The 14,659-nt window shown below is 33.6% G+C and overlaps 1 protein-coding gene across 1 annotated transcript in view; it reads right to left on the reverse strand.

Moving 5' to 3' along the window:
• FAT4 (FAT atypical cadherin 4) overlaps positions 1-14,659 on the reverse strand; it is a 175,486-nt gene that overhangs the window by 76,940 nt on the left and 83,887 nt on the right. Inside the window, exons 3-4 of the mRNA XM_047856786.1 lie at positions 7,072-7,333; positions 5,197-5,547 (exon numbers count right to left, since the gene is read on the reverse strand). Coding sequence (XP_047712742.1) covers positions 5,197-5,547; positions 7,072-7,333 — 613 coding nt within the window. The remainder of the gene's footprint in view (positions 1-5,196; positions 5,548-7,071; positions 7,334-14,659) is intronic.

Consider the following 14,659-nt stretch of genomic DNA (forward strand, 5'->3'; position numbering starts at 1 on the left):
TTTTTTTCTTGAAAAATACTCTTTCTTAGAAGCCTATTACTACTTGAGTTAGCGCTTTTTTTTTTAAACTTTTTTTCAATGTTTATTTATTTTTGAGAGACAGAGACAGAGTCTGAGCAGGGGAGGGGCAGAGAGAGAAAGAGACACAGAATCTAAAGCAGGATCCAGGCTCTGAGCTGTCAGCACAGAGCCCAATGTGGGACTTGAACTCGCAAACCATGAGATCATGACCTGAGCCAAGGTCAGACCCTTAACCGACTGAGCCACCCAGGCGCCCCTACTTGTTACCGTTTACCGTTTTTTGAAACTTGTCATATTCCTTGGGAAGGCAAGTTTTAGTTGAGTAATGGTATTTTCTTTTCTACCAGCTAAGGATTGCCTGCTCTTTAAAAAAAAAAAAAAAAAAACATGTTAGAATTACTCTTTCCCTGTGATTTTATGGTCTCTATCTAATGTCCTTTGTCTATATGTTGATATAGAGAAGAAATTTTTATGAAAATAACTTTCAGACACTGACTTGTTCATAAAAATCTCCAGGATTGAATAGATCTTTGAAAAGGTAGATTTTCCTCCTCATTGTGAGTTGTGGCTTTTAATATTTATAGTTTATTTAAAACTATTCAGAAGTGAACAACCAGTGTAAAGTTCAGAATAATTAGGACTCTGAAGATGCGGAAAAATATGAATAAATAAAGCTAATGGGAGTCAAAGGTCAATTTACCAGGAGGAGATAAAGAGAATTTTAAGATCTGGATTGAACAAGGTCAACAGTCTACTTCAACCTTTGACTTAAAATTCAAAGGATGGGGGAAGAAAAAGTTCCATCAACTGGTGCAAAAAATTTTCCATCAATTGGTTCAATATATAGAGATTTTATATATATAATATTTTATATATTTCTTATTTCAGAAAATATATACACCTATATATCCCTAAAAAGACATTTAATTTAAAAGATGTATATTATATATTTTTAATATACTTGTAAGTCATTTTTTACTAAGGAAATTTTCTGCATTTTTTATGGCTAAACCCATCAGTAAATATTGAATTCCTATTCTTTGAGGCACAAATTCAGACACAATTATTACTGAGAAAAAGTTATGAAAACATCTGGATAAAATAATACCAACAAGCAGAGATATAAAATTTAGCTCTGTGAAAGCATATAAAATCTTTCATGCCCAAGATCAAAAGAAATTAGAAAAACTGACAAAATTACACATGGCTACAAAGTGATGGCCTAGCATTTCTACATAAATCAATTGGAATTCAAGCAATTAAATCAAGGATCTGAACACTCTGGTCCACCATGTTTGCCACTTCCTTGAGTAAACAACTACATTTCAGAGGCAAAAAGAGAATATGATACCAAGACTTTATAGCCTCCTTGTAAACAGCAGAACAGCCTCTTTTTTTAAAGGAAAAAAAGTATGGTGAGGCAGTTGGGTGGGGTAAGTAGTAAGTATTAAACTTTAACAAGAATTACAAAAAAAGAAAAATTTGATTTTATATTCAGGTTCATAATGACAAATATTGATATTAGATAATAACATTAAGAGGAACTCATGATAACAATCATCTTTGAGAAAATAAACATAAAAATGCAACAACCTTTGCACAAAATACTGCACCACTATCTGAAAAACAGCTCTCATCTCAGGAACTTCATGAATCCTTCCCGTTGCAATTACAGGCCACAAGAGCCACCCATATATTACCTTACTATAAAGAAAAGGACTTTTCCTTTCTGACAATTCTAAATGACTCTGGGCATGTGCTCTACAGCTAGAAAATAGATGTGGATAGAGAGAAGCTCAAAATTCTCCCTAACGATTTGTAGTTTCCTAAAAAAAATACAGAGCTCACATCATTTGTCTCTCTCTGTCCTTTGCATCAAATACTCAAATCACGAAACAGTACATACATTATTTTAAAATTCTGTAATTTACCCATAAGCAATGGGACTTGAGTTTAGTGGGATTTTATAGCCCACCAGGTCTTTAAACTTAAAACTGTTCATATTTCTAGCCATTTGTGTTCAATGTTCTGAAAGTGGTTTAGGCGCATGATTCTTTCTGGCAGTTTTATTGTGCATGTGTGGTTGTATTGAGTCTTTGTTTCTCTTTTTCTTTTTTTCAGTCTCGAGAATTATTTAGTTCCAGGAAATATAGCACGTAACATAGGTATATAGTTCTGTGATGAAATGTGTGTATTTATTCACAATCCCTAAACATGATTTAATTAGGCTACAATGAACTACCATTTGTCAACTTATCATACAGCTGTAAGGCACAGAACTGTTTCAGATAGTATTCAGCTTTATGAAGTGATTTCGAAAAAGGTCATCAAGTCAATGGAATATGAAACTTCTTTAATTTGAATGCCTGCAATTGTACCAAGCATATACAGGTGAACTTATTCAGTAATAATTACCATTGCTCTATTCTCAAAACAGTCTATGACTCCCAATATTTTGAAAATCATATGCATTTATTTCTAGAATAACATAATAACTACGAAAGCCACTTTATTTGCGTTAAGTTCGGTTTATAACATTTTGCCTCAATATAATACTTTTTAAACTATACACAGGGAAGCCTTGAGATTAATACATATCCTATTTGTATTGTAAAAATAGTAAAATATTTGACCTATTTTTACTAAATATTTCTGTAACCTAAAATTTTAGGTTAAACTCTGGAGAATCAGAAAATATTAACTTTATTTTTATATAAAATTTCCTCAAATGACAATACTCTCCCATCAGGAACCTTTTGATCACAGATTTAGATGAATTTGTTTTGTATTTTATTTTATTTTATTTTATTTTGTTTTGTTTTGTTTTAGTTTAGTTTAGTTTAGTTTAGTTTAGTTTAAAGTTTATTTATTTTGGGAAGAGAGAGAGAACAAGTGGAGGAGAGGCAAGGAGAGAGACAGAGGGAGAGAGAGAATCCCAAGAAGGCTCCACGCTCAGCATGGAGCCTCAGGTGGGCTTGAACTCACAAACAGCAAGACCATAACCTGAGCTAAATTCAGATGCTTAACTGAGTCACCCAGGTACCCCGAATTTGTTATTTTTTTAAAAAATGTCTAAATAATACTGCCTGTGAAATACTTTGAGAACTATTTAGTGTGATTGAGTTGGTAATTTTAAACAAAGAAGGTTACCCTGGTTCAGTCTTATCATTATCCTTGAAATTCAGAAAGAATAGGAACCATGTCCTATATTTTAGGCCAAAGTACAGGAAATTACAGTGATAAAAACATTCAAAACTAAAACAATGGAAAAATGTAGCTTGAAACTTTTACTCAACACAATTAAAGGAAAAGAAATGCATGAAGAGTAAGTTGAAGTCAATGGTTAATATATGGCTGTGAATAATATATTGCTTTAGGAATATTCCAACAGGCTTTCACAAAGAAAGTTTCTTATTTGCTATTGTTCAGTTCTCTGTATTTGAAGGTATGAGGAAAAATAAAATTTAATCCAGAGGAACACACAGTCCTGTGAAGCAACAGTCACTCTCTAGTGCATAATAAATAAATCACAAAGAAACATAGCAAAAAAATTCTTCACTACAGAAAAGCCAGGACCAGTCATAAGGACAAATAAGATATTGATATGCAGACAGCAGGTAAACTAATGAAAGTTATAATACAGACATCAACTTCCAAAATTGGGAATAAGCTCAATTGTATATAAATGCCAGTTGGAGCCAATCACAGAGCTGGGCTAGTGTAAATGAAATAGAGTGAGCAATGTTCTTAGGCCAAGACTAGTTACATGGTAAATATGCCACGAATATTGGTTATTATTAGCTATAGTAGTAGTACTAGAATTACAGATACTTCTTTTTTAGATATATACCTGCAACCAATATTAACTGTGCTTGTATATAAAAGGGGAAAACTTCAAAATGCACTTAATGAACTCTAAAGAAAGTATTTCCAATTTTGTGAATTGAAACATATATAAAATAATGTGCTTTTTGCCTGTCATATCTTTCTCAGTGACACTTCTAGACAATTCTGAAAGGAAACTAAGTATAGAGGAGAATGTTGAGATACAATGGTATTCCAAAATTACATTAATCATCCAAGTCAGTAAGAACCAGGAAATTCTAAATTAAGGTTGATATGCCTATGTTGTTAGGCATATCCTCAGGCTCGAGACCTATTTCCTCTTAAAAGTTCTGTCCCTTGTTTTCTCAAGAGATAGGACATCTAACTCATCCAATAAAAGGGGAAACAAGGTATTAACTTTCCAAACATATCAGTTAAAGACTGATAATATGCACAATGTTATCTCTAGTGCTATATTATATAATATGTGTATTTACAAAACAGGTTTTAGAATAAAGGCCAGGAGAGTTATATTTTAAAAGAAAGTTTGCCAAATGATTTTGCAATAAATAAAATTAAACACATGTAAAGTCTAGAGTTAAGGTGAAATCTCAACTTGATTATATAGCATAAGTTAAAGAGATCTGAATCATCTTTTCAGTCAAAGCATGAAAACTTGCTAAAATATTATCAGAAGCTTTCTGTTGGAAATATATAACTAATTATGCATTCTTAAGTATTTTTTTAAATGTTGGTTTTCCTTTTGCTTCCAAATTTTATCCTGTATATGTTAAAGTTATAAATGTAGACAAATATTTTTACTAATCTGACAGAAGCCTAGTAAACAATTGTTTTATGACTTCTACATTATTAAACTACAATACTGTAAAAAAGGAAGATAAAGAGGGTTTTTTTTCATGTTTATTTATTTTTGAGAGGGAGAGAGAGAGAGACAGAGCGTGAGCAAGGGAGGGGCAGAGAGAGAAGGAAACACAGAATCCGAAGCAGGCTCCAAGCTCCGAGCTGTCAGCACAGAGCCCAACGTGGAGTTCGAACTCACAAACTTCCAGATCATGACCTGAGCCTAAGTCGGATGCTTAACCAACCAAGCCACCCAGGTGCCCCAGAAGACAAAGTTTTTGAAATGATAACAATGCATGCTGTGTAACTGTTACAAGAATTTAACTTATAAAGTACTCAGATTTTTAATCCTCTATAATTAAATCATAAATCTATTCCTTTTTGGACCTATATTAAAAAAATTGTGACAGCTGAACACAGTAAATAAATATAATATAAATCTGAGGTCATATCTAGTAAAATTTTAAGTGTATAAAATAAAGTACATACCATCATCTGCGTCGGTAACATTAAACACAAGAACAGTAGATCCTAGAGGTAGATTCTCCATTAAAGATGTGCTATATGAATTTAAGCTGAAAATGGGTGGGTTATCATTTACATCTAGTACATTAAAATACACCCTAATGGTAGTAAATTGTCCCCCACCATCTTCAGCTCGAACAGTGAGGATATAATATTGCTGTGCTTCATAATCTAATGCTCGAGTCAAATTAAAGACTCCAGTAACTGGATTCAGGAAAAATATGCCATCTTCATCATCTTCATTCACAATATATGTAATTTCTCCATTCACACCAGAGTCATCATCTGTAGCTAAAATAGCTGCTACCAATGAACCTATCAAGAAATAAATTAATGGTCTAAAATTAATGAGATAAGGTATTATTCAGAGACTATATGCAGACACCAACAAATTTTATTATTACAGTAAAACATTTTAACCAGAGAATCACTATGAAAATAGAGTGAACTCAACATTCTGCAGATTTCTACATTAATGCTGATACCAACCTTCCCAAATATTAATGAAATATATAGCATATTAAATACGCAGGAAATTCTATGTTGCAGTGTAAATGTTCTGGAGAAATAATACTACTTCTGACATTATTTTTCTGCTTGGCACTAACAATTCATGAACATATTGGTGACTGCAATGACTTCTATTGGGGCCCATAGCTAGTATCAGAAAGGTGTGGGTCCCAAGCAATAATTCAGACTTATGCTCAGGGGATATCACTTGATAGCTCATGTGGTCATTGCTGTAATTAAGGCAGAAATAAACGTGATGGTAATTTCATGAAGGACGTGCACATCTCATGTTGGGAGGGAAGGGTAAACTGCAGTGAGAAGTAGTCTATAAATATTTAATTTCTTTGTCAAATGAGTTTCTGTAACATATGCCTTATTACGCAAAATCATTCCAAATGTAATTTAGAATAAAATTTCAATTTTAGATAAGAATTTCCAATAATTGAAATGAAGCGTACACACACTGAAAATATGGATATTTAGTACTCAAACTCAACAATCACAACATAATATGTTCAAAGAGGCAAGGCGACAATTCAGGATTGAGATTCCACTAACACTTATTGAGTACCTGCGATTTCCCAAGCCCCGTGTTAGCACACTATGATATATTCTCCAAATTAACCTTTACTCTAATTCCAACAGGAATTATTATTTCCATTTTATGGAACTTGAAATTAAGGCTAAGAGATATGAATTAACTTTCCCTGGGTCACACAGGTTTTAAGTGTTAGAGGCAGTATTGACAGGTTTTCATGTGTTTTTCTTTGTGCTTTGTACACATAACACTATATTAGGCACTTTTACAGTATCCATTTAATTTTTGTAATCAATTTAAAATATGTTAAAAATAAAGATGCAGTCCTGTCCTGCAAATGCATTTCTAAAGTACATTAATTCAGAATGGATGCAGGGGTAGCAAAGTACAATATATTAAATGACCAGTTTCTTAGAGGTCAGCATTTAGAAATATTAACACATAAAATGTTTAAGTGGGATGTAAAATATCACAGAGTATAAAGTGGAAAAATAGTACCAAAACGGTCATTGACAGAAAATTAACAACACATCACAAATACTTTCAGAAACAGAAATATTTGTAATTAGTAATTAGATGAATTGCTAACTTCATTTGTTCTCCAAAGTCTAGGAATTCACTTGGGAACTATATCAAAAAAGGTTAATTAAAAGACTAAAATATCTAGCACATATATTTTTATACCTAGTAGTATACAATAAAAACTAGTTACTTAAGAGCAGTCATTACATATCCCATAATTTTAGTCAAAAGTGACGTTGGCAAAATACACTTAAGGGTGTGCCGCTTACCTGGGGTTGTGTCTTCGGGGATGTCAAAAGAGTACACAGGTCTGGAGAACTTGGGTGTGTGGTCATTCACATCACTGACAGTGATGTTAATTCTCATATCTGAGGACTGAAGGCCATCATCTGCCCGAACCAGCAAAGAATATTTGGAACGGCGTTCCCTGTCCAACCGCTTGGTTGCTATCAGATCTCCAGATTCGGGGTCAATGCGGAAACTGTCATCAGCTCCACTAATGATAGTGTACGTGACCAGAGCATTCGCACCCTAAGAAAAAGACCCATATCTGAACGTGTTAGAAGTAGAAAAGTAAGAGCACCATTCTTTGTGTTGAATATGTCTTTGACAAAGTGAGGCTTTGGGCTTTCCTTTATAAGATATTAAAAGATTTCAAAAGATAACCACCCAAAGTAGTATATTACATAGTCTTTCAACACCTATCCATTAAATAACAGAAAATATCAGCCATCAGTATAAGATATATATCTTTTAACTCATAAAATATACACATAGAAAAAAGTCAAGTTGTCGCTACAGAAAATACAAATGACACTACTACTAATCGCATGACCAGAGGATTTGCTATAGACTTGCTCTGTTCCAGGTACTGTGACAGCATTATGTATGCATTATCTCACTTCAGTTCACGACTCCATGAGGTGCCATTTCACAAATGAAGACAGTGGGTTCTGAGATGCTAGGTAACTTACAGAGTCACACTGCATCAGTTAGCATGGATTTCAAATCCAACTGTGCCTGACTCTGAGCTCATGATCATTCTGATTCAGTATGAGAAGGTAATTAAATGAGGCAAGTACTAAATGGGGGAGGCTTTAAATAACCACTGTAAGAACCAAATTGATTTCTTTAAGGAAGATAATAATGGAGAATGTGTATGGACTGAACTGGGGTTTGTAGAATGGCTTCCTTCTTTCTTTCTTTTCTTTTTTTTTTTTTTTGTAAAGCAAAGTCTAAGGGAATATTTGAGTTTAAGCAAAAGTGCAGAAGAAAGGAAAATGATGTGTTTGGCTTACTCATTGTTAAACAGTTTGTTAGAAGAAAGAGTTTAAATGAAGAATAGAAGAAGGTCAAACCAAACTCTTGGTTTGGTTATGGGTATATTTTGGAGAATCTCAACTGCAACACAAATTGGTTTGAATTTTATGGCCAAGAAAACACTAATCCTGGCTTAATTGGAAGCAATCTTTCAAGGCTGTTGATAATGTAGGAGGGACTAGAGTGGGAAGAGGCCAGAGAAGGGAAAGAGTGAGGAGAGTTTGGGTCCAAAGGACTGGGGCTTCATTTCCTCAAGGTTAAACCTTCTACAATCTATATGGTTTGAAGTTCCAAGTCCATGTTCTGTAAAATGAGAGCGGGTGATTTCTTGTGTTTTCTTAGACCTTTGAGCTGTGACCCTCAAAACATGAAATCTAAACTAGAAAGTTAGTAGGGGACATGAAAAGGTTGAGAAAAACGGTACATTCATTCAGTGTTCCCTAAGTGCTAAACACTGCCCTAAGCGCATCACCTGATGGGCACTCACGGAGTTTAAAGGGCAGGTTTCAAGAAAGATTAGATATTAGCAAAGTCAAAAATAAAGAAGTTTAGAATAATTAAAATTAAAGAACCCATGTGGACTTGATGATGGGGAATGACGACCTCCTAGTATTTTAAAATATATTCTACATATATTATTTCAAAACATATTTGGTAATACAGTATTTTCAAACATATATTAAATATAAACTTGACAGTACAATGTTGAAATTATAAGCAGTTTGATTTAGATATTTCTTAATTATATTATAATTAAAATACTACATTGAATATTATATACTGCACTGGATGAGATTTGATGTTTTTGAGGTTGAATCTCTGCTCCACCTTGGTCCTTATACTTAGCCCCAATGAGCCGATGTTTCTTTACTTGGACAATCAGAATAATAACATTACCTGCCACATAGGGCTACTGTGAACATTAAATGAGTTAATACATGTAAAACACCTAGAATGATCCTTCAGAAAGCATATAACAGTGATAGCTGTTATCTTTATTCCTGTTTTTATATAATGGATTAAGTTCATTTGATGACTGAGATTCCTGTAAATGAATACTTTAAATGAAAATACAACTGAGTTGCTATATATTGCAGGGAAAAAATATGTTTTCTCATTTCCTATAATACGTATATGTTAAGTGTTGACACTGACTTATAGTGTCGGAATTGTTGACTTCAAACAATTACTTTTTTACTTAAATATACTTAAATAAAATAAATATCTTTTTTACAATTATTAAGCTCTAGAAATTTATTTATCAAAATATCCGGGATAAGAACTCCCAAGAAGGATATCGGGAAAACCTGAAATTTAGGATTTGTAGACTAGAAGTCTGGCATGCTGGGAGACCACAGCACCCACGGTTTCCATACATCTTTTCCTCCACAGATTAGATGTGTTTTATCCTTCATTACCAAACACCTAAGGGTATGATTTCTATAAGCCAAAGACAAAAATACTCTTTCAAAATACATGTTCAGTGGGATTGGCTATATTTTTCTACTGCATTCTTCAAGCCAATCTTAAAATTTAGTAAAGTGAATGCCTCAAAGCATGTTTTAATTTGGTAACGGAATAGCTGAGTTTAACACAAAACCACATGTATCTTGTATATTCAGGTGTACATGGAGTATCTAACGTATTTATTATAATTATATGGTTTAACAAAAACATTCAAATAAGAATTTTAGACTTCTAATCTGACCACATTCTGTACTATTTATTCTGTTTCACTAAGAGTTCCATTATTCTAGTAAAGCAATCCAGGTATGAAAAGAGCTACATTCAATTCTTACCTATTAAAATGGTAAGTGTTTGGAAATTAGGGGAAAGCAAAGAAAAAAAAAACAACTTAAAGCTATTACACAAATGGTTTGAAATTTAGATATGTCCTGTCTATATAGTGACAGTCATAATTAATACTCCTAAAGTTAATTCTTATGAACAGAAACAAAGGCATCAAAATATGTTGATACAACAATCTTTTTATATTCAAAATCAGCTGATGCAGTGAATTAATAGCTCTAGTGAATGTCTGAAAATGTCTGGCCAAGAGTAATGACTTAATTAGGTCTTTTGAAAAGTCTATTTATTTAATATCTAAAATATGCAGTATCAGCAATACCACAAGAAACAAATATCGTATTTCAGTTGCTGTGCAGTGGAAATAATGCTGGTTGAAAACATGCTACTCTCCTGAGGAACCACAGAGACAAAAGCACGTGGAAGGAATTCTAAAAGTAAATAGCTATAAATTGCAAATGCATTTTACAACCTTAAGTAGTATTTTCAAAAACAAGTATGGTACTCTGAAACAAAGCTTGAGTATCCTGGCCCATTACAAGCATAATAATTCTGTTTATAAAAGGAAACAAGAGACTGACAAAGTCATGTGCTTCTGAAAGATGTGTATCTTGGTCCAACATATGTTTCAAATGATATTTAAATTAAGTTCAACATGTACATGTTGCTTCCTAAAACTGATTCCTTTACCCAGGCATTATTCTCCAGTGCCCGACTAGAGTTTCTCTAACATACTAATACTTAGATGTTTGATTTAGTCATTAAGGAATTGTGTATAAATAATAATTTATTGACACATAGTTTGATAATAACTTACATAATATTAGTGTTTTAAATAATTCTATTGATCTTTTAAAACCAATCCACTGGATAATTGTGCAACAATTTAATGCTGACTGCAAAGCTAACTAAAAGAAATTCCTTGCATTCAATATTGAATTCTATTCATACTAGAGGAAGAAAAAAACAGCCATGATTTGGTGAGAGAAAACACTTCAAATATATATATATATATATATTTTTTTTTTCAAATTCAACTAAGAAGTAAAAAGCTGAGGATAGAGTAGAAAATAGAATGAAGGTTTATCTAAAAGCATTAATATTAATTTTTTGCAAGCCACTCAAAAAAGGAAACAACCAGATTCTGAATGCCATAGAAAGCTGAGGTATCCATTCCAGCTGGCACAGGGCCAAAGAAATGTTGATTCCTCATGTCATGAGTTGACAGAGTCAGCAATCATTTAAAGGCTCCTAAAATTTTTTAAGAAAAAACATATTCAAGAAGGAAAGCAACCTCATGAGCTTAATCCTTAAAAACATAATAGTCCAAGAGCAGTTTTACAGAAATATCTTCCTTTCTTTTAAAGTTGTAGGTAAGCCTCCTTCCTCCCTCCCATCTTCTCCTGCCTTTCCCTCCCCCACTCCCCATCAAGAGATTTGATTACAAAGTACTTGGTGATTTTTATGCCTTCAGGCATAAAACTCAACCTCCATTTCCCTTTTCTGTACAACCTTACACTTTCCTGTCCATTTAACTCCACACCTTGTCTCACCCCAAATGCACTTCTTACTTATCCTAGATATCATCATTTTACATTTCAGTAGCTTTTAATACTAGGATGTCTAAGTGATAACACCTACACAGTTACTTACATTTTTTTTTACTTAAAAAATAAGCTCAATAGAAATAAAACAAAGTGCATTAAAATAATTTTGATATAAATACCTAAAGACATAAGGGCCTTCCCAGCTTTCCTCAGATCTCATTGTAAATATAAACATCTCAAAAGATAAACTTGAAGGCAAGTATGCATGCATGTGCACACACAGCAAAGCTAGATGGAGAAAAATAAACAGGCAGGCAGCACTTTATTTGTAGTAAACCTTATTTGTCATAACTTGAAAAAACAGAGGGGCATATAAAATTATAATACTATGAACATCATAGTATTGTTGTCTCTTTCAAATAATCAGTTTTTAAGAGAATAGCATATCCCATTAGAATATTTTTTATCATAATTAACATGATTATTGCTTCACTCTTTGAATAAACCACTTAAAATATAGGAAGTTTGTTTATCTCATTCCTATTGAAAGAATAACCAATAAGAGTCATTACAGTTACAATTATTTAATGTGAATTGTCTTTAAAAAATTTATTAATGTTTATTCATTTTTGAGAGAGAGAGACAGAGTGCGAGTGAGGGAGAGAGAGGGAGACATAGAATCTGAAGCAGGCTCCAGGCTCTGAACTGTCAACACAGAGCAAGACGCAGAGCTCAAACCCACGAACCATGAGATCATGACCTGAGCCGAGGTCTGACATTTAACCTACTGAGACAACAGGCACCCCACGGGTGCTTTTTTTTTAATTTTTTTTTTCTTTTTCTTTTTTATTTTGTTTGATTCTTCACATATGTTTTTTTTTCTTTTTTGGTTTTTATTTAAATTCCAGTTAGTTAACATACGGTGTAATATTAGTTTCAGGTGTACAATTCAGTGGTTCAACACTTCCACAGAATACCCAGTGCTTATCACAATACGTGCCTCCTAAATTCCCATCACCTGTTTAACCCATCCTCCCACCGACCTCCCCTCTGGTAGCCATCAGTTTGTTCTGTATAGTTAAGAGTCTGTTTCTTGGTTTTCCTTCCTCTTGTTTTTCCCTATGATTATTTTTTGTTTGTTTCTTAATTCCACATATAACTGAAATCATATGTTGTTTGTCTTTCTCTGACTGACTTATTTTGCTTAGTATAATACTCTCCTGCTCTACCTATGTCATTGCAAATGGCAAGGTTTCATTCTTTTTATGGCTGGGTAATATTCCATTGTGTATGTATGTACACACACACACACACATCTTCTTTGTCCATTCATCAGTTGATAGACATTTGGGGTCTTTCCATAATTTGACTGTTGTTGATAATGCTGCTATAAACATTGGGGGGCATGTATCCCTTTGAATTATTCTTTTTCTATTCTTTGGGTAAATAGCTACTAGTGTAATTGCTGGATCATAGGTTTACTACTTTTCTAAATAAAAGTTAATCAAATTTTATGAATTGAGCTAGCCACATATATATTATCAATGAAGAGTTTTAAGAAAATGAAGTATTTACTAAATAATAGCTGATATATCATAGCTATAAATAATAATATAGTCACATAACTTTTAAGGTAGCTGGAATTAGGAAAGAAAAACTCTTAATTGTTAAAAAGTATATAGCAGGTCCAAAACAGAGTCCCTTGTGCTAAGCCCTATGTTAACAAACCAAGACTTAATACTTAATCTATTTGCAGTTTCAACAACTTGAGGAATTTAACTTTTAACCAGTCAACATGGAATTACCTGGTCAGGGCTAGTGAGATAATCCACCCAATAGACCCTTTCTGCTCCCCTCAGGAAGGTGACCTTGCCTAAAACAATACATTTGCTAATAATTTCCTGGCCTTCTCTTGGCCAGTCTGCAGTAACATCTGATTGCTGCTGGCATGTTAGGAGGCACATGTTTGTCTTGTTTTGTGTAGATAAAAGTTATTGTTAACAGGGATCTCAGAGGCCAAAAAACTGCAAAAATTGGTGGGCATGGGTCAAGCACTTGAAAGCTATTGTATATGCTTAACACCTAAATCAAAGACTCGTCTGTTAGAATAAGTTGGTCATGGAATGAGTTAGAAGGACACTAAGCCATCTGCTAATCTCAAGCAAATTTCCATGCAATGAGGTACACTGTGAAACACTGCACAGTCACCAACCCAGAGCCACATCCCTTTTAGGTATTAGTTTGGCTCCGAGAGACCCAAAAGCTTAGCTGAAAAAAGTAATTATAATAAAGTGGGATGTCTAAAATCTAAAGAGTTTCTGCTACTTTCTGGCACACCTGTTTATTCTATGTCTAATAACTATGATCCTGGAAGAAATAACCATCTACAAAAATAGCAAAATCTTCTTAAGCTTGTTTTGTGTTCTGAGAACTTGGCTTGGTATCTGTCACCCTGGGAGCCCCAAGATATGGTGGGGCAGATAAGTGGGTCACACCCAATTAGCCAGCTAGATATGGCTGGACAAAAAAATGTGGGTTAAACCCCCTTTGCAGCTAGGGTCCCGCCAAACTGCTGCCAGCCCTCAAAGTAATTATAACCTAGAATTACAGTGGCCATTATGAGGAATGTTCCAATTAGGTAAGATCATTTAAGAAGTGTATTTAAAAGCTAAGACTCCCAAATCAAAGAAACAGAATGGAATACCTATTTAATTGGCATACAAAAAACCTCCGAAAGTCTCCAAATTCCAAAATAGCTTCATTAGAAGATTTGTTGCAAAAGGTTAATGAAAAATTCAAGATACAAAAGGTACCTAAAAACAAAACAAAGCAACAACAACAAAAAATAAGGTTGATGTAAGTCTCACTGCTTCCCTCTATTCTCCTTTATTTGAGTACTCATTCTAGTAATCCTGTGTGAATTCCCTTAAGCAAAAGCAAAAGTATGCCAAGTTAATGACCCTAAAGACACCACATGTCTACTCTTGAAGGAGGGCTCTTTGCTAATGGGGATCTCCCAAAGTTGATGGAACTCTGAGGGATTTTCTGGTAAACTGCTGTTTTTCTCTTAAACAGCCAAGGGAAAACCTAAATTAAAATAATGAAAAACCTTGCCAAATTCTGGTAAAATGCTACAGATGGATCCTGGAAAAACTGGCGGAAGCCAGCTAAGGGTAAGAATTCT

This window comes from Prionailurus viverrinus, chromosome B1 (genome assembly GCF_022837055.1).
Source record: "Prionailurus viverrinus isolate Anna chromosome B1, UM_Priviv_1.0, whole genome shotgun sequence".
NCBI classification, from domain to species: Eukaryota; Metazoa; Chordata; class Mammalia; order Carnivora; family Felidae; genus Prionailurus; species Prionailurus viverrinus.